This window comes from Cokeromyces recurvatus (assembly GCF_025118155.1).
Source record: "Cokeromyces recurvatus strain NRRL 2243 chromosome Unknown BX663scaffold_38, whole genome shotgun sequence".
NCBI classification, from domain to species: domain Eukaryota; kingdom Fungi; phylum Mucoromycota; class Mucoromycetes; order Mucorales; family Mucoraceae; genus Cokeromyces; species Cokeromyces recurvatus.
In genome coordinates this window covers 60,773-81,754 of record NW_026251424.1, presented here as the reverse complement: position 1 = coordinate 81,754, position 20,982 = coordinate 60,773, and the positions used below count along the sequence as shown (strand labels likewise).

Below are 20,982 nucleotides of genomic sequence, written 5' to 3'. Positions count from 1 at the left end.
ATATATACATCTATAATATTAAATATTGTTATATCATAATATCTCAGAGGATGATAATGATAGTCGTTTATAAATAATGGTGTTGTTATAGCGAGAATATTCACTGTGAATTAATATCAACGCGTTGCTTACCCCAGAAATAATGACTGGGTATATTTTTAGTAACAGTAACAGCTCAGGGAGAATAAAGATAAAAATATATTTTATTGTATGCAGAATTATTCGGAGACAAAATTTGTGCTTAAAGGCTTTGTAATGGCAGCATTCACTTATCTAAATCACACTTACCTTGCAAAACATGTAAATAGCCCTTGTCATTTTTCCATATTATTTTCTTCTTGTACAATATTTATATTATTTTTTTCTTCAATAAACTATACCGAGTTTTCACAGACTTGTCTTTTCTTTTTTCTCTTCCCTTATCTTTTGATCTCAAAACAGCACCTCTTAATGATGATCACTAATGTAACCTATATAACACACCTCTACCTCGTGAACCCTCTTTTGCATACTTAGGCATTCATATAAAAGCTGGTGGTTCTATTGATACTGCTGCTCTTAGTAAACAAAACACGGCTAAAGCGCGATCTTCAATGAACCAGATAGCAGTTCTCGGTGTCAACTCAAAAGGTTTTTGCCGTCTCCTTTCAGTTCGTTTTTATGTCCAGATGATCAGATCACAACTGGAATACGGCCTTGCCATCGCTGTTCTCAACGATTCTCACCTTAAGCAACTAGAAGCCTGCCAAAATGAATGTTTTCGTCGCATATTTGGCGCCTCCCTGCGATCCTCTACTAAAGTGAAGCTTCACATGACCCACCAACCGTCGATGATGAACCGATCCATAATACTCCAGACAAAATACCTAGTACAATCCATGAATTTACCTGTTGATACTCTGCTCTCCAAATTACTACTCCACTTGGAGACGTCTGCAAATCACATCACAATGGTACAAGCTAACCAAGAACTCTTTATGGAGAGAATGCACCCGCAATTTGGATGACCTTACCAAAAGCAAGTTTAAGCGGCTACAACACGACTTTCTACAACAATACCATGACAAACTTTGCACTGGCCCAAATACTAAACTGCTTGCCATCTGTCGTCAAACAGTGGCACTAGATCCTCTTTCTTTCTTGCTGAATCTTTTGCCTACTAAAAAACCATCAACAACACGTGTTGCTGTTCCTTGGATGGTCCGATGGCCAACGATTTGTACAATACTGCATGAGATGGATTATATATTCCATGGAAAACTCCCTCCTGACCCTTCTACTGATACTGGTGCTTCTCTCATGAATTGGTTGCTCAACTAACAGTGTTCATACTCCTGCCCAATTGCTGAATTTTTCCTTTTTTTTTTTTTTTTTTTTTTTTTTTTTTTTTTTTTTTTACTACTATTAACTTTTATACTTTTTTCATTTTCCCTCTTGTCTTTTAAGAGGTCTTTTCTTTCTTATATACACTACTCGAACAGGCTCGGGCAATATCGCAGATGAAAAATGCATTGTGCCCACCTGGCCATAAAAAACAAATAAAATTCATATTGTATCCTTTTTTTTTTTTTCTTCTTCGAGAAATATATTTTTATTCAATTCAACTTGTAAAAGTTAAATTCTTCACTCAGATTAAATTAGTTATAGTAGTGCTTGCCCTTCTTGAAAAGGAAACAAGAGGAGAGGTACGATCGTATATATTTTATACATATATATAAAAAAAAAAGACGACTTTTTTATAATTACACCATTCATGAAAAAATGTATATTTATCCCCGCCGAACTTAATATGTATAAAAATATATTAATAAATATGTATATAAATATATTTTTTTAGAAAAAAAAAATGAATACCCTTCCTTCACTCTTTTTTATTGTTTTATATTCTTGGTTTTGGTCAGTTTATGCAATGGCACAACAAGGGAATGAGTCTCCAAAGAGTGAAACAAAGGAACGCGATATTGTACGTGGCCTTGTAAAGAAAATTAAGGGACTTGAAAAAGAAAAGGAAACGTTAATGAAACAATTAAAAGATGCAAAGCTTACAGAAGAGGACTCACAACAACAAAAACTAATAGCATCTCTAAAAAATCAAATAGAAGAGCTTTTATTAGAAAAGGAAGAATCCAAGAAAAGTCTAGTTCACATTATGAATACTGCAGATGAAGCTGAACAAAACTTAAAACTTCAGCTACAAGAATTACAAGTACAAAAAGCAGAATACGATGCCAATTTAAAAAATCAACAAAACTTGAAGGAAAAAATTGAAGAACTCTTGACTGAAAAGTCGAGTTTAGAGGATCAATTACGACAGATATCAGAATCAAATAAAGCAGAGCTTCAGGAACATGTGAAAGTGGTGGATACAATACAGAATAAATTAGAGGTTGAATTAAACGAAAAACAAAGGCTTCAATCTCAATTAAATGAAATGTCAGAGACAATCCAATCGCTAAAAGCTGAACTAACTACAAATCAACAAGATAGTGTCACAGAGAGACAACAACGTGAAGCCTTGGAAGAAAAGTTAAAATTAGCAAATCAGTTTGAAAAAAGTCATGAAGAAAAGCTAAAGGAATACGATGCCAAGCTTAAAAAGGCAAATGAAGATTTAAACCTTTTAAAAGAATCACACAAAAAGGAATTAGAGGCTAAACTGAATGACATGACCAAAGTAAATAAAGAATACGAGGAAAAGCTCAAGGACGAGATGAACAAGAAAACTGCATTGGAGTCTAAACTGAATGAAGCAAATAAAAAATTGGATACTTTACATAAACAATCATCTGAAAATACAAATAAAGTAAAGACAGGCATTGAAAATAAATTAAGGGATAAAATTAAGCAAAATGTTAATTTGGAAAGAAAGCTGAAAAGCTTGGAATCTACACATGAATCTACATTAAAGGAAAATAAAGCTCTTTTGAAAGAAAAGGATTCATTAATAGCTCAACTTGAGTCTACAATGGATGATACAAAATTAAAGAATTTAGAGATTCAAATGACTACAACCAAAACTGAATTAGAGCAGGCAAAAGAAAAGGAAAAGGAAACAATGATTGAATTAGATAGACTTCAAAGTGAAAAAGAAAAATTAGAAAATCAATTAGCTAATGTGGAGTCATCTTTAAAATCCGAAAATGAAATGGCAGTTAAACGGTTAGAGGAACTTTGTACAAGTTTAAATAAAGAAAAAGAAGAAGCTTTAAGAAAACTTGAAGAGCAAGATAAGGAAAAAGAAGAGGCTTTATTAAAACTTAAAGAGCAAGGTATTCATAGTAATGATGAAACAAAAGAATTAAAGAAAACATACGAACAACAGTTGATGAAAGAAAAACGCAAATTTGAAAAAGAATTAGAACGTTCTAAAAATCAGATCAAGTCACTCAACACAAAATTAGAAAAAGCAAAAGCTGATAAAGAAAGTACGCAAGATGAATTACTAAAGACCCAAGATAAGCTTAAGACTATTAATGACAAGTTGTCAACAGTCAATAATGATCATGAAGCTATGCAAAATGAGCTTAACAAGTCTCAAGAAGAATTAAAAGCGGTGACTGAGCAGTTAAAAGCTTTAAACCAAGATAAAGAATCTCTACAGAATGAGAAAATCAAGTTACAGGAAGATATTAAAACTATGAATGATAAGATGGAAGCTTTAGAACATGATAAAGAACCTCTACAAAAAGAACTAACGAATGTTCAAGAAGAGCTTGATACTGTTAATAACAAATTAAAAGAATTGACTACTACTACAGAACTAGCTACTACTAAGTTGCAAACAGAATTAGAAGAATCTAAAAAAGCATTGAAAGAATCCGAAACTCTTCTTGAATATGCTACTACTGAACAAAATAAATTACGAAAAGAAAAGGAAGAGATATCTAATGAATTAACTAAACTTAAAGAAGAAAACCATCTTTCCAAAGAAAACCAAAAAACTTTGGAAAATGAAAAGCTAAAATTAGAAAATCAACTTTCAGAAGCTGAAGCTAATCTCGAACATACATTTACCAAGATAAAAGATAACGAAGACATAGCAAAGAAACTTAGCGAAGCTGAAACCAAATTGAAAACTATGAATATGAAACTGAATGATACAAATGAGGCATTAAAGGTAGCTAAGGATATGCTAAATGAACGAGACCAAGAATTAGCTACTGCTCGTAAATCACTTGAAAATATGGATGAGATTGAAGAAAAGTCTAAAAAATACATTGCTGTACTTAATAAGACTAAAAAGCAAATTTCAAAATTAGAAAAGGAAAAAACAGATGCCATTAAAGAAACTGAATCTATCAAAGAACAACGAAGTCATTTACAACAAGAATTAGAGTCTGTGAAATCTCAATTGACGAGAACTCAACAAGAAACAGAAAGTGCAGTTAAAGTAGAAAACAACCTGAAATCAGAAATATCACGCCTTAATACCAAATTGCAATCTGTGGAATCTGAAATTAATATTCTACAGAAGGAACGTAAAGAAGCTATTGATGAAAAGGATAGAATATTTGACGAACTTCAGATTAAGCAAGCAGAGTTTGAGAGTTCACAAAGTAATGCAGAGAATTTACAACATAGATTAAAAGAAACAGAACATTTAGTAGAAGAAGCTAATGAAAAGATAGCTGCTTTAGAGGAATCTCAATTGATGGTCGAAGAAGCAAAGCGTGCTTCTACTGAAAGACAGAAACAATGGGATGATCAAAAACAACGTTTAGAAGATGATTTGCGACAAAAGATAGAAGAAATTGAGGAACTTAAAACACTTGTGAAGACCAAAGATGAATCTGCCAACACTTTGACAAATCAAACTAAATCGCTTGAGAAGACGATTGAACAGCTTCAATCAGAAAATGAAACCAAAAATGAAAGAATGAAAGATTTAGATAATGAAAAGAAGACGCTGCTAGAGAAAATTAGCGAAATAGAGCAAGAACTATCAAATAAAGTCCAGGAACTAAATATAAATCATGATCTAGAGGTAAACTAACATGTTATAATCTCTGCTTATTTATCTTATTTATACATGTATATAATATTAGACCCAATTAAAAGAGGCTAATGAAAAGATTAATTCCCTAAAAGACAGTCAAAGTAAAGAGTTTGAAGACTTGAAGGCGAGAGAAGGATATTTAAAGACATTGAATAAGGTACATACCTAAATTCAAATATAATATATTTGGACCTTCTTGTAACAAAGTATGTCTTTTTTTTTTCTATTAGACTTTAAAAGAAGAAATCAGAAAATTATCTCGAAATCAACAACAACAGCAGCCATCACAATTATACAATTCACCTCAATCAAATCATGTCTCTTTAGAAACACGTGCAAAATCACCCACATTTTCGACAAGATCACCACTGACACATAATTCTCAAACAGAGTCAGTTCACTCATCAAGGGCCTCTATTTCATCGACCAGCGGCATCTCTATTAAAGATGAAGAAGAAATTAATCTTGAATATCTTCGAAATGTTATTATCAAGTTTTTAGAATACAAATCAACTAGAGCACAACTTATTCCTGTACTTACTATGATGCTTAAATTCACGCCTGAAGAAATTAGAAAGCTTCAACAACTTATTTAATTCTTTTTCATTCATATATGCATAGTTAATTTTGTATCTAAAAAAAAAGTAAACTACAATAAAGCTATTCTTATTTTATTTTTTAATCTGATCAATTCCTTTATTACTATACAATTCTCTCATATTGGAGTAATTTATGAATAATAAACTTTACGAATTTTTGATGAAAAATTTATTATCTCCATCATTTCTCTATCTCTTTATTTTTTTTGTTCATGAAAGATGCAGTATATTCAAAGAAAAAAACACCCCCAAGCCAATTCCTTTTTTTCTTCTTCTTAATGATAATTGAGCAAAGTCCCATTATACAGTTAAATTTCTTTCATATGTATCTACAGAGAATGTATCTTTAAATTCAGAATTGTATGAATGAAGTGTACTACCTTCTTGCTATAATTAGAAAGCCGAAATAAAGTTAAAGACTTCGTGATACCATTCATTAAAATAAAATTATCTGGGGTTAATAAGGTTTTATATACTTTTTCTAAACTGAGTCTTCCCTCCCCCCCAGATTATTTGAGGTGAGTAATATAAAGTTTATTCAATTATATGATTACACTAAATTTCATTGGTATATCAAATCCAATACTAATCAAGTTTTATGTAACATCACGTTGTCGCCTTTTTAATGTCAACTAATTATTATAGAGATGGTAAAATAACATAGTATGAATGCCTTCTCTTCTTCTAAAGACTACTACTATTATTTGAGTAATGTTGCTGATCCAAGTACTAACTAGTTTTAGAAGACATACTATGAAATCATTTTGTGTCTCATCAAATTCTAAGCTTATAGTAGACAAATCAAATTATTTTATATAATACAGTATAGTTAGTTAGTAATAGAATTACTCATTCTAATCCTATTTTTTAATTTAATAATTGGTGGCCTGTAATAATAAGCTACTATTGATAAGCACATATGTTCCCATAAGAAAAAAAAACTAGTATATATTTATTTACATTGTAAAAAATAAAATAATAAAAAAAAAGGAATAGAATTATAATACAGAAAATAGTGTACATGTATCATATATATTATTGCTTATGATTATTAGGTAATGTAGTGATTCCAAAGCTCTTCTCAGAAACAGAACAAGCATCATGAACAACAACATGAACATTTTCATTATGCTGAATTTGCTCAGATTTATTATCATTAAGCGCGATATCTTCAGAGACACCATCCATTTGACGTTCCCGACGTTCTTTCTCTACTTGAAGCGTGCGACGTCTTTCAATTTCTTCTTCTCTCCATTCTGTACTACGAAAGGAGCCTTCAATACGTGCCATGACACAACAACCTAAACAGTTACCAAAGACATTAATTGAAGTACGTGCCATATCCATGATAGCGTCAACACCCATGATCATAGGAATAGCTTCATTAGGTAATCCATACTGGGTTACAGTAGCGGCCAAGATAACTAAGGAAGCACGAGGAATAGCTGCAACACCTTTAGATGATAACATCAATGTACCCATGATAGAAAGTTGAGTACCAATTGGAAGATTTATATCACCAGCCTGTGCAGCAAAGATACTAGCGAGAGCGAGGTATAATGTTGTTCCATCCAAATTAAATGAATAACCACATGGAATAACGAAGGCTACTAAAGAACTAGGACAACCAAATTTTCTCATACTTTCCATAGCTCTTGGTAAAGCCGATTCACTAGAGGCAGAACTAAAAGCGATTAACCAAGCTGGCAAAGCTGCTTTAAAAAAGCCTATTATAGGGACACGTACAACGAACATGACAGGGACCAGGATGATGGCGACAAAGATAGCAAGTGATGCGTATAATGAACCGATTAATTTACCAAGATTAGCAAGAATTTCAATACCATTTTTACCGATAGCTGCTGCTAATGCTGCACCAATACCGATAGGAGCATCTTTTTTTATTATTATTATTGTTAATTATTTATTTATGTATTCAATTTTCAAATTTTATAATTACTTACAATTCATGACTAATCCAACAAATCTAAACATAATTAAAGATAAAGAACTATTGATTCGAAGCATAAAGTCTTTTGATGTCTTATCTGCTTGCATCATTGCACATGAAAACATAGCAGCACAAAATACAACACCCAAGATTTCATTTTTTAAAGCAGCAACGAAAAAGTTTTCAGGAATAATCATTTCTAATTCACCGTACCAAGTAATATGTGAGCCTTTTTCAGCTAAACTAGCTACTTCACTTGTATCACCAAATAAAGTAACACCTTTTCCAGGTTTAATGAGATTTGCCATAATTAAACCAACAGCTAAAGCAAATGTAGTAACAATTTCGAAATACTTGTTTACCAAAAAAAAAAAATAGGTGTATATGAATATTACAAATGTAATAATTTTTGTCATTTTAATTTACTACTTACAATAATAGTTTTAACAGCTAATCTTCCTACTTTACCAACATCATCGCCATGACCAGCAATACCGACAACTAAGGTACTAAAGATAAGGGGGGTTTCTATAATTTTAATCATACGAATAAAAGCATCACCCAGGGGTTTCAATTGAACAGCACCTTCTGGTGCAAAATGACCAATCAAGATTCCAACAACCATACTAGTGATGATCCAAAATGTCAAATTAGTTCGAGAAGCGAACCAATTCCAGATAAACATAAATGGCTTTATTAATAAATTATTCCAAACATAGAAAATAGATCGACTTATTTTCTGAATAACAGGAGGATAACTCTTGGTTTCTTCTACTGGTGGCAACTCATATAGATCATATTCTTCTTCTTGCTTTTCAGTTGATTTAAATTTATTACGCAAGTTTTTTAACATATAAAGATTTTAAATTAAAATTCCACTTTTACTTTAAAAACAAAACAAAACAAAAAAAAGTAAACAGAATTTGTATCTTATTTATACTTTTTTTTATTTATTTCCTCGTTTTTTTTTTAAAAAAAAAATACTTATTTGTATATACATGGTGACAGATCATAAAAAAAAAAAAAGTCTATGTACTCTCACTTTTTGTATTTTGATTTAATCGGAGATTGTAATTGCTATCATTTTACCATTTCGAAATGCATTATTATTAAATCACAATAAAAAGGAATAAAGCATTTATGACTTTGTGCTTTAATAAATCAAAAGAAAAAAAATAAATTAAAACGATACAATTGTACTTCTCTTTACTAAAACCTTATAATTTTTTCTTAATTCTGTATCTACATGGTACATAAAAGAAGGAAAAAGAGAGAATAAACAAAGATCAAAGATACAGCATCGGAATACAAAAAGAACCTTATCTTTTCGTACCTTTAAATTCCAGTATCGTGTATCACATAGTTACCAATGATTTTTATTTACCAAAAATTGAAATATATTCAAGTCCGATCAAATCTTTCCATTTTAACTTGTTTGTCAATTTTCCCATGGTTCAAACCATAAAATATACAAATGCGTATTATTCACAGTTCAATCAACATAATATATAATGAATGAATAAACGTGAACAAGAAAGAGAGAGAGAGAGGTAGAGAGAGCCGATATACTATTAAGTCAACTAAAGACATATATACGTGTATATAACAAGAAACTATAATTAGAAATGATCTTAGATAAGCAGTTTGAACAGAATTAAAAAAAAAAAAAAAGAAAATCTATAGTTTAATCTAGTTGAAGGAGAAGTGAAATGAACTTGAAACATAGAATATATAATATTAACAAAAATAGCTTATTATTTTTATAATAAGAAGCAATATATGTATATCTAAAGTAAATAAATAAATAATAAAAGAAGATCCTTGTGACGTATACTAGACGTGTATAGTAATATTTTATTCAGTGAAACAATTACATTTGATTTTATAGAATGCTAGGAATTATTCTTTTAAGCATACATATCAATCATTGTAATACACATGCAAAAATACAGAAAAAAAAAATAGACACTAATAATTATGTTCTAACACTGATTATTAGTACAATCTGTATGAAGTGTCTTTTCTTTTCTTTTTTTTTTTTTTGCGAAAATATATAGCAACACAGTGAAATAGACTAACGATTATTGTATGTAACAATATTGATGTTAATTCAAATAACTCTTTTATTTGCATCATAAAAAAAAACTACAGTGTTCTCAACATTTGGAACTGTAAGAACTATTGATGTCAAATTTTATATAAGTCTTATAATTTAATTAATAATAATATATAAAGCTCTATTATCTAAGGTTTATAATTCATTGTAAGTCAGTTACCTGATTAAGAACTTTAAAGAAGATCAACAACTCTATTGAAGTCTTTCATTCTGTAATATATGTAGGCTAATGAAAGTTATGTGTAATCAAGTCAAAATAGTGCAAGATTGATCTGAATAAGATACTGCATACAGATAGAAGGTAAGAAATTAAGCTTGGGCTTGTTCAAATAATTCAGCGCATAGAAACCAATTACTTGGGGATCATTCTGCATTTAAACTATTATAATTCAAACCTTTTTTTTTATATATATATTTATATATATCAGTTTTAGAGTTTATAACTTTGCCAGGAAATTGACAGCTGTATGTAACATGAAACTTTACATTGTCGCTAAACGAACAAAAAATCAAAATAAAACAAAACTAATTCAATTACTTTATTATACGCTTTAAAATATATGATTTTTTTGAAGCACTTCATTGAGCTGTTATAGAATTAGATAAAGGGCGTAAATCATAACGTAATTGCTGATACAATTATTTTTTTTCTATGACAATGAATACTCTAGGAATAAGGCAAGGCGTGATAATCAGTTTTACTAATTCGTACTTCACGTCTTTCTATCAACATACGTATGCTAATAACAGTAACTTTTCAGATGATTTTATTAACAATTGATTACATATATTCAAGATTATTACTTATAACTGAAGTCATCTTAACGTATGCGTATACATGTATATATATATACATGATTATGTATGAAGTTAAATAGTGTTAATTTATACCATAGCCTATTAAATAGTAAACACGTTTTTTTTATCGTTTGAAATAAGGTTAAATTGGAAGCTCTTTTGATCTATATAATTATTAATTAAAGACTTAGAAGGACTATTTTGTATTTAATGGTTATTTTGAAATACTAAATACAACGTAACCTTCAATCTAAAATTCAAAGTTACAGTGAAGAATATGTATTATATATAAAAATAAGTAATATTGCCAAATGATTTGTACCAATTTGGCGCAGAAAGAATGAATTTTATGTATGCCTTCTCTTAGTATATTGATAACATGTCATTTATACCATTCTCTTCGAACCCAGTTACTTATATTATTATAAAGATTTGCTTTGATTGCTGTCATAATTAGCTCAAAGACTCCCCTCCTCCTCTCCCACTCATAAATAGTATCTTTTTTTTATTTTTGATCCAAAAAAAAAAAAAAAAAATAGTAGCAACCACCACTCTGTTCCTTGATGATTCAACTCAAGCAAGTAAAATACTATCCCCATTTATTAGTGTTTCCTAAAAAAGATCAAATAAATAAAAATCATATTTAAACGTATTACAGGTATCCATGTACCTGTAGCGGTCAAAAATATTATCCAGTTTACGATATTCAAAAGATAACACAAGGGTAAGGGATTTCCGAGCATTACATTAAAGTTTGATGTATAATGATGACCTTTCCTTTGAGGTTTCACTTCAAAAAAAAAGTGAAATATATGGAAGGCCCTTCATCATAACTGCATCATATTAATATGTTCTTTTTCATTCTTTTTTCACACACTCAAGCGATAATTATAAAGTTTTTTTTTTTTTTTTTTTTTTTTTTTTTTTTTTTTTGTGTAAAGACAATTCTATTATTCTTATAATTCTGGAGAAAAATGCTGCAATTCAAACCATATTTTATTTATTTATTTTGGAAAACTAGTTAATCAAACTCTATAGACTGTAATTTTAAAATATTAGTAATTTCCCTTCTATTATCTAGCCATTGCTTAAAAGTCGCTGCTTTATCCATGCCATCATCACAAATGGCTTCTCCTTCTTCTTCATGATTTCCCTCATTGCTATTCATTTGTTTTTCTAATTTTGAGAATGCTAGTTGTTCTAACAGATAATTAGCAAATACAATCAAATAAAAGTATCGGATCAAATAATTCAAAGCGACTTCTCTAATAGCTTTATATTGTTTCGATTTCCGATCTTCAATAGCGTCCATTCGTAATTTATAGTCATAAATAGCCTTTCGAAGATTTTGCATGTGATCGCACATGTTGATTGCTTTATCTGTTAGACATTTTGCAAGCTTACCATAGGTTAATACGCTGATAAGTTGAAGAATGATTTTAAACTCTCCATTATGATAACTTTCTTCCATTGATTCTTCATTTTCACTATTATATGTAAGACTTTTTTCATCATTAAGTTTATTAAGCGAGTCAAATACAATAATGCCCGATTCATTGACAAGCAAATTCTCATTGTTCATCACCATTGCGGTTAAACAAGCTGTAACCATACCCGTAGTTGTACGACCTCGGCTATAAATCAAAACAAATAATAAGAAAAAAATTAGAAAAGCTTTACATAAGAACACAAAATAGAATACCCCATCTGGCAATTGTATAAGACATCAACTCCAGTATTTGCATTCTTTGTTCTACGAATTAATTGATCAAACACATCAGGAATAGGCGCTTGTTCATCCGTACTATTGGAATTTATGTTAATCATTTTTCTGTCAAAAAAAAAATACTTACATTGGAATTCTAAGATAATCAACTTGATAGCCTTCATCTATAATAGATTGAAAAGTTTCTTTGGGTGTTTCAATATCCTCTCTATTGATTGTCTCCCACATACCCTACAATAAAAAAGGTTAAACAAGATTTTTTTTTTTTTAAAAAGAAAAAAAAACTTTGTTAATATACTTACCATCAATTTATATTCTCCTTTGTCATTAGGTTTTTCATCATGTAACAATAAACGGCCTTCGTATTCTTTCCATTCATTAAGTGCATCGAGTTTCATACGGTCTTCCATCAACTCAACTCGTTCAGTTATAATACCAGTTGATTCCAAATTTTTCAAAGGCTCTTGGAATAAACGAAGAACATAAGGTTGTTTATTTACATAGAGTACAGGCTCTTCTCTTAGACATGTCCAAAGTACCTTTCTTTTACCACCAGGACCAGCATTCATTGATTTAAGAACAGCCCTAATCGCATCCTTTGAAGGCATTGCGCAACCACAAATATAAGGAGGCGTTAACTGCTCATCATCACTTCTTTCCAGATCAGCAGCTAAACCACTCACATCAGCCGCTTTGTTGGGTTCTTTTACTGATGATTTGACATCTTTCACTGGGACACGTCTAAAGTTATAAGCACCCTCAATCTTTTCCTTTAAACTCATCTTCTGACATCCAGGAAAAGCATCATGTTTCATAATTGTTTGTTGAGCTAATACTTGGCCATGACGTTTAGCCACAACACTCATGATTTCACTCGAAAGAGCTACACCATCACCAATTGATTTTTCAACAGGAACAATAAGACCTTCATTAAGATCGTTGAATTCAGCTAATAAGGTACCAATTTCTGAATGCCTGTTTAGCCAAGACTCGAATGTTTCTGTATCAGACATCGATTCAGGTGATGTTGACTCTAAATAGGCCTCAAAGCATAAAAGAACAAAATAACGATGTAATGCAGCAATGCCACGTTTGATATGAACTTTCTTTTTGGCCTCATCATTTTCATTTTCAAACTTGATATGTTCTGATTCAATCATCTCACGTAAGTTAAGAAAAGCACCACAAGTATCAATAACATCGTCAACAAGATGCTTAACTTCTAGCCCATTCTTAATTACACGTAATAAGCTGTTTATAATTTGATAATTCAAATATTTGCATTTATTGCGATAGCTATTATCACGACACGTATGACTAGTAGGTTTAATCCAGCGAGTGACAAGTGTGGCGATAATGGTGCCCAAAGTAGATCTTCCTAAACCCACTTGACAATTCCTATTAAATAAAAAAAAAGTAAATTAGTATCTATTATACTCTTTACTTTAATATATATACATATATATATATATATATCCTATAATTACATAATCAATGCCGTTTTGGACAAGTCAGTACTTGTAACAAGATTACGAATATCATCAAAATCACACCACTCGGGAGCCTTTTCTGCTGTAATAGGGACTCTATGATAATCAAGTATATTTTTGTAGTTTTTTTTAGAAATGGCTTCCGAAAAATCGCTACTACTATAACCACTATCAAATTCCTCAGCAACTTCCGCAGCTACAGATTCCATCACTTCGCGTACTGTCATCACGTCATTCACATCAACGTCTTCCCAAGCAGCTAAAACATTTCCATCATTGTCTTCACCATGCAATAAGATACGACCGTCATAATTATTAATTTCACGAAGGACATCTTGTTTCAACCGATCTTCTAATTGTTCTAAACGTGATCCCGTAATACCTTTGTAGACCTTTATGTTACGAAGCGTAAAGTAACGATCACGAAGGACATAAGGGATACCATTGATATAGATGATAGGCTCTTCACGAAGATTAATCCATTGTATCTTTTCATTCTTGGGTTGATCTGTCAGTAATCGACGAAGTACAGTTCGAAGGCCGTCCACAGTTGGCTGAGCAATACCATAGATATGTGTATGCTTTATACGTCTAAAGTTAGATCCACCTTCTACAAAGAAAACATGATGTCGTTGAGGTCGTTTCATTGTGTTGGCACAATCATCTTCTTCTGTATTTACATCCCCAGGTGTAGGATACTTTTGCAGCTGATTATACTCTTCAACATCAAGTTGGCTTGCTGCACTCCAGAAATCAATTTTTAGGATTGTTTGTGAAGTAAGTACAAGACCTGTGCGTGACTATGAATGTATGTTATAGTTAAGGTGATTATGTCTTCTGTTTTTTTTTTATTTTTTTATTTTTTATTTTTTTATACCTTCAAAATAAATTCTTCTAGCTCTGGTGCAATAGATCCAAGTTGACTGCCTACTCCTGTCATTTCAAACATGCCAGGACCAAATCCAAGTGCGTGGTGACGATAATGTGAGTCAAGAGAGGCACTGTAAATACTAGTATGTGACAAACGATGCAAGTCTTCCACGGGTCTAAATAAATAAAGCTTGGGACTCTTGCGTCGTATCGTTTGTAACATTGTAAAAATTTCAGTTCTTGATTTTAACCAATCCGAAAATTTAGTATTAAAGTTTGTATCTGGAGACTCATTGATATAAGCAGCAAAACATAATAAAGAATAATATCGTTGAAGTCCAGCAGCAGCTTTAAATATATAGCTATTCTTTGATTCATGACCTGAAGATTGTTGCGTTGTTTGCTTAATACGATTCATTAAAATATCTTCCCGAAGATTAATAACGGCATCAGCTACAATACAAATTATATTCATTACTACACTATCATTGATTTATATTCTTTTTTTTTCTTTTAACTTTACATTTATCAATTATTTCATCTAACATTTTTTTGCTAAAATCACCGCTATCTAATACAGCAGTAAGTGATGTAATCACATTGTAGTTACCCATAATAGCTTCCTTTAGATTTTCAATTAGACTTCCTCGTTCGAGTGCCCATTCAATAGCTGATCTAGGTGACATCTTTGAATTTAACCCTAAATAAAAAATGAGCAACTTGTACAAGTATATATCCCCCTCTTACTTTTTTTTTATTACTTACCCTGTTCTAAGATGTAAACTAATCGTAACAAAGCATGATTTTGAAATTGAATAGTGTCTACTTCTTCCCAGCCTTTTACTAAATCTGAGGTCAAAGCTTTTAAGGATGATACTTTACTAGAAGTATTTACACTTGACATGTCTGTATAATTGTAACCAGAAATTGGAAAAGGATCAGGAGCATTTAATTCAAGTAATTGTGTACGTCTAATAATTTGAGCAATCACAATACCAACAGTAGCTTTTTATCATTAATATTTTGTTTATATCAATTTAGAGCCTTTTTATATGTATACATGTATATAAATATATATTTTACAATTGTTCTACTTACTTCTTACTACACCCATACCACAATTGAATATCAACGGGTCGGTAGGCTTTAATGACTTGATAATACGTACATATTCATCAAAGTAATTATCTTCTGGAGCTTGTTCAGGACAAATGGGTATACGAAAGTATTTCAACCTATAATTAAGTTTCTGGAACTCCTCGAACACTATATAAATTTGATCAATTTACTATTTTTTTTTTGGGGGGGGAAGAAATTGTATTACATTCTTTAGGAGTTTGAACTTGGTCAGCGGCAATAAAGCATGGAACAATGGTACCATCAGCTTAAAAAAGGAAAAAAAAAATAGAAAAAAAAAATTAAAATAATGAATAGACATTTGTTAAAAAAAAATAGGTTTACCAAGTTCTTGATGAACAAGAATAAGGCCTCCCATCGTCTTTGCCTCTTTAATAACATCCTGCTTTAATCTTTCTTCTAATTTTTCGAGGCGACTTGTATTAATGCCCAAAAATGCAGCCATATTTTGTAATGGATCGGCATAATTACGTAAAACATAAGGGTTTCCATTCAAATAGACTATAATAACATGATTATTAATAAATATTCATTACAGAAAAAAAAAAAAGGAAGAATAAACTTACTTAATGGTTCTTCACGTGTTAAAAACCTAATTATTATGCTGTTAATATTTATTTCTTTTTCTTTCCTTATTTATTCTTTATTTACCAAGTACATGAAGCTTTTACATTACTATTTGGATGACAGTTTAATAGTGCGAGTACAGTAGACAAACCAATGGTCTATAGCGAATTAAAAGGAATTATTAGTGTTTAGAGTCAATATCATTCAGCATGAATATAGAACTTTACAGTAGGTTGTGCTACACCGTAAACATCAAGTTCTGCTATACGAAAATTAGGTGCACCCTGAAGATGAAAATCTAGTTTGGTATTCATGCCTATGAATAAAGTAAAGATTCGACTACAGTTATTTATATAGAATTTATGTAAATGAAAAAAAGAAAAGAAAAGAAACCTTTTTCAAAATGATCCATTTTTAATATTGTATTTCTAGTCAAGACGCTTCCATGACGAGTGCGCATTAAGTTTTTAACGATGTTTAATAAATAACGTGGGTCTTGAGATTCAACAGCTTGAGTTAAAGGTGTTGAAGGCCTTGATTCGTCTACAGGAGGTGTATTTGAACGAGAAACAGGTAAAGAAGAAAACACCAAATTATGTCGTAAAGTATCTTTACTAAAAAAAAATAAAAGATAATAAATATCATTTGATAGCTTTTTTTTTTTTTTGTTTTTTAACGAAAAAATATATCAAATTTTACAGTCGAGAAGGTACGAAACGACTTTGCTTAATTACTTGGTCCTCTTGTGATAATTTTCTTTTTAATGAACGTAGAGGCGAGTCTTCATCCTGTTGTAGTGAAGGATTGGATTCAGTTAAATTAAACTGGTTATCTTCTTTTGGAGATAAATCTGACATTTGTTGGATAGAAGAAAATAAAAGGAAAAGAAAAGGAAAAAAATAAATAAATATAATTAAAAATAAACCATTATTTTAATCGTTATCATGTACATCATTATTATTCGCGCATTTTCAAAATAGAATTAAGCAAATTTCCGACAAATATATTAACTAAAAGGGTTTAATAAGTCTGAGTCTCTATAAGAAATGAAGTCTCTTTAGATTACAACAACCAAGTGAAGTTGGTCAATGAGATGTATTTTCAGAAGAATAAGATGGACTATTTTTTATTACGTTGTTAATACCATTCATTTATAAGACTTTTTTAACCGTTTTAAGTGTCTAAATGGAGTAGACTTTTTTTTTATAATTCTAACGATATCTCTTTATTTTTGAAAAATTATTAATTCATTTAAAGGCAATTATAAGATTGATGTTTTAATTGATATATGCTTGAATAAAATTTATTATTGTTGCATTTTACACAAATAAAGATGCTTAGTTTTATTTTTTTATTTTTCAAGTGTAGTGGAATTTACTATAATCCTTGTTTACATTAAATATTCTGTAATAGAGAGATAGAGAGAGAAAAAAAAGCAGGTCACAATTACTTACAGAATGTAACCTATTTTCTTATTTCTGTTTTGTTTGTTTGTTTGTTTATTTATCATTTCATTTGATTGAATGTTCAATGACTTCTAATCAGACTGTATCTGTCACAAAATTATATAAAAAGTTAAAAAAAGTTGGAAAAGGTGCTTATGGTTCAGTTTATATGGGGTATTCAAAAACTTTTTTTTTTTGTCATTCAAATAAACATTAATGCTAAATTGTTTAAATTAAATAGAATAAATACACAGACGAATAAAGTAATTGCTATAAAGATATTAAATTTGGATACTGAAGAAGATGATGTAGATGACATTCAACGGGAAATTTCATTACTATCTCAATTAACACATGCCCGTTCTCAAAATATTACACCTTATTATGGATGTTTTTTAAATGGTACAAAATTATGGATTATTATGGATTATGCTGCTGGTGGAAGTGTTCGAACTATAGTAAATACTCTTTTTTTTTTTTTTTTTTTTTTTTTGTGAGAATTATTAAAAACTATATATTTTTATATAGATAAAGTCAGGAAATATTGAAGAGAAATACATTGCAGTTATTACTCGAGAAATTTTATTAGCTCTATCCTATCTGCATAAAAATCAAATTATTCACAGAGATATTAAAGGTACATAAACTTGGTTTTTAACTAAATAATAATGATAATAAAAACTCTAACTGTTATCATATAGCGGCAAATATTCTTTTAACAGCTGAAGGAAATGTACAACTATGTGATTTTGGCGTAGCAGCAGCCAATTCATTTCGAAGACAAACATTTGTTGGCACTCCGTAAAGAATCTATTTTATTTTATTTATTTTTTTTTTCTATAGTAAGAAACTAGTAGTATTAATCATAAAATAGATACTGGATGGCTCCTGAGGTTATTAGGGAAGGTGCCTCATATGATTATAAGGTAACATATGGAACACATTCATATAAAATCCACGTAAACAAACTCACGTTTTTTTTTTTCGTAAAGGCTGACATTTGGTCTTTGGGTATTACAGTTTATGAAATGGCTATGGGTAATCCACCTTTAGCTAATGTAGATCCTATGAGAGCTATTTCTATTATACCAAAATCACCACCACCAAGATTACCAGATACATTTTCAATTGCTATTCGTGAATTTGTGGATTCTTGTTTATCAGAACATCCTAATGATGTAAGATCAGACTCAATATGATTGAAAAACTTAATATTAACTTGATTCATATTAGAGATTAAATGCAGACGAATTATTAAAATCAAGATTTATTAAAAGCGTAAGTAAGGTGCCTAGATCGATCTTAAGAAACCTTATTGCGCGTTATGAAAAATGGAAAAAATCAGATGATGCATCAAAACGTAGCAGTATAATATCGAATGATATAAGTGACAGGTAAAACAATAAATATATTGCATACATCGTCATCTAAATTAAATAAACGAAATATGTAGTGATTTAGAGAATGACGTATTGGCTAATTTTGATAATATGAGTGAAGATGGATGGGAATTTGATGTAAATTTATACTATTATCTTTTTTTCCAAATAGTGTGGTGTATTTAATCATATTCTCTAATTATTGTTAGACAATTAAAAATAATGAACAAAAAACAATTAAGCAAAAAAATGTAGAAAGGAAAGAACCTTCAAAAAATGAAGCAGCTATAGATTCAGGAGTATCAACGCCAACTTATACCCGAAATTTAGAAACACTACCACTTGCTCGTATGTTTATGAATACAGAGCAAAAGTCACTTGAATTGCTAACTATACCCAATAATAATATAAACCATTCGCCAACGAAATACATGAATGAAAACAGATTACCTTCGCCGAATCCTTTTATGGAGAATAATACCAAAAGCAACTCTCTACCTGTAACACCGCTTACAACTAATCATATACACAGTCAACTTGATGATTCCATTTCTAAACAAAATATTAAAAAAAAAACAGCAAAGGACATTCCAAACGTGGATACTTCATCAAATCATAATACAGCTAAATTAGTGCCTGAAGCAACGTCACCACGACATTTAATGAATTCTCCAGTTCCAAAGCTGGTGCCTATGACACTTTCTGGATCACTAGAGGGCGGAAAGCCAATGATACGAGCTAGGTCCCATTCAGTACAACGACCCACGAATGACTATGAAAAGGGTCGTTTAAATTCTGCTCCAATGATAGTCTCTTTATCAGAAACAGATCAGTTAGTTCCTAATTGCAAAAGCTCTTCTGTTAACGTACCTTCTCCTTTAGCAAGAAGAGCACGATCTGCAACCACTTTAAGGCCTTCAGAAGAAGAAAATGGATCATTTAAAATATTAGTGAATAGCAAGCAACCGAAATATCTAACACAAGATGAATCTCAACGACAAAACAGTAATGACTCAAATATAAAGGTAATTTAATCTATCCATATAAACATATACAAGTATTCATAATTCTTGAACTATTTAGACATCCAATCTAAAGAATATCCCGTCTTTAAAATCAGTTGTATCTGAAGCAGAAATATACAAGCAAAAATTAGAACATGAAAATCAACAGAAAATGAATATACCTGTTGTTCAACCTCTTTCTTTAGACACTATTCACTCACAACAGCAATTTTATGATTCAGTTTGGAATGCTTTAAATGATTTACAATGCTGGTTAGATGCAATGGAAAATGGCTTGTTGCAATTAAATCATGATAATGTCCTATAATCAAATGTAGTAATAAAATCTATAAGTATATATTTTTATTTTTGTATAAATATCGATTCACCTTGAGTTGGTACATTCTTATATTTAATTCTGTAAATTATGTAGACGTTGATCTATACGTAGTAAATAATCAGAGGTGAATTATAATATATGTATATAAAATGATATCATTTGGATTTACAGGCTGATATAAGTATATCGATTTTATGTAAATATATTATTCAAAATCATATAATAATAACCAACGCGATGAATATTATTATATAAGCAATTAGCAATAGTATTAAGTAAAATAAACTGATATACAAATATTTGCAAACATGCCCTTTCATTGATTTGCTGCTATCTATTTTCTTTTTTTTTTTTTTTTTTTTTTTTTTTTTGTTAATAGATTAATCGTTTTGAAATTCAACTGTTCTATAATGCAAATACAAAAAAAAAAGTATGTTCAAGTATATGTATAATCCTAGATTATCATCTTACTGTACCTTTACTGATGATACTTTAATGCTTATGAGTGATACTACTATATTATTGCCAGCACATCTATTATTAGTATAAACAAAGATATACATA

The 20,982-nt window shown here is 30.2% G+C and overlaps 6 protein-coding genes across 6 annotated transcripts; 4 read left to right on the top strand and 2 right to left on the bottom strand.

The window, feature by feature from the left end:
• Positions 1–470: 470 nt before the first annotated feature.
• On the top strand, positions 471–1,007 carry BX663DRAFT_442677 (uncharacterized protein; the record flags this gene model as incomplete). The annotated part of the gene is made up of 1 exon (XM_051523526.1): positions 471–1,007. A coding segment is annotated over one exon (537 nt), but the record flags the coding sequence as incomplete, so codon positions are not given.
• Positions 1,008–1,116: 109 nt separating this feature from the next.
• BX663DRAFT_442743 (uncharacterized protein) lies at positions 1,117–1,320 on the top strand (the record flags this gene model as incomplete). The annotated part of the gene is made up of 1 exon (XM_051523534.1): positions 1,117–1,320. A coding segment is annotated over one exon (204 nt), but the record flags the coding sequence as incomplete, so codon positions are not given.
• A 4,961-nt stretch (positions 1,321–6,281) lies between these two features.
• Positions 6,282–8,434, bottom strand: BX663DRAFT_479774 (Sodium:dicarboxylate symporter family-domain-containing protein). Its single transcript, XM_051524328.1, has 3 exons — positions 7,980–8,434; positions 7,560–7,899; positions 6,282–7,490 (listed from the first exon to the last, which is right to left on the bottom strand). Exons 1-3 carry the CDS (start codon positions 8,397–8,399, stop codon positions 6,631–6,633), a joined length of 1,620 nt encoding a protein of 539 aa, XP_051378599.1. The 5' UTR covers positions 8,400–8,434; the 3' UTR covers positions 6,282–6,630.
• A 2,979-nt stretch (positions 8,435–11,413) lies between these two features.
• On the bottom strand, positions 11,414–17,150 carry BX663DRAFT_524092 (inositol hexakisphosphate-domain-containing protein). Its single transcript, XM_051529603.1, has 16 exons — positions 16,950–17,150; positions 16,644–16,864; positions 16,478–16,566; positions 16,335–16,408; positions 16,250–16,275; positions 16,008–16,184; positions 15,871–15,930; positions 15,645–15,812; positions 15,312–15,551; positions 15,070–15,246; positions 14,554–14,999; positions 13,674–14,476; positions 12,489–13,584; positions 12,314–12,417; positions 12,163–12,264; positions 11,414–12,094 (listed from the first exon to the last, which is right to left on the bottom strand). The coding sequence occupies exons 1-16, from the start codon at positions 17,105–17,107 to the stop codon at positions 11,482–11,484; spliced, it is 4,554 nt and encodes a 1,517-aa protein (XP_051378598.1). The 5' UTR covers positions 17,108–17,150; the 3' UTR covers positions 11,414–11,481.
• A 630-nt stretch (positions 17,151–17,780) lies between these two features.
• On the top strand, positions 17,781–19,093 carry BX663DRAFT_442745 (kinase-like domain-containing protein; the record flags this gene model as incomplete). Its single annotated transcript, XM_051523535.1, has 7 exons — positions 17,781–17,869; positions 17,937–18,153; positions 18,224–18,332; positions 18,397–18,496; positions 18,570–18,621; positions 18,688–18,873; positions 18,929–19,093. 7 exons carry the CDS (start codon positions 17,781–17,783, stop codon positions 19,091–19,093), a joined length of 918 nt encoding a protein of 305 aa, XP_051378597.1.
• A 53-nt stretch (positions 19,094–19,146) lies between these two features.
• On the top strand, positions 19,147–20,473 carry BX663DRAFT_236619 (uncharacterized protein). The gene is made up of 2 exons (XM_051521832.1): positions 19,147–20,099; positions 20,158–20,473. The coding sequence occupies exons 1-2, from the start codon at positions 19,425–19,427 to the stop codon at positions 20,404–20,406; spliced, it is 924 nt and encodes a 307-aa protein (XP_051378596.1). The 5' UTR covers positions 19,147–19,424; the 3' UTR covers positions 20,407–20,473.
• The last annotated feature ends 509 nt before the right edge of the window (positions 20,474–20,982 follow it).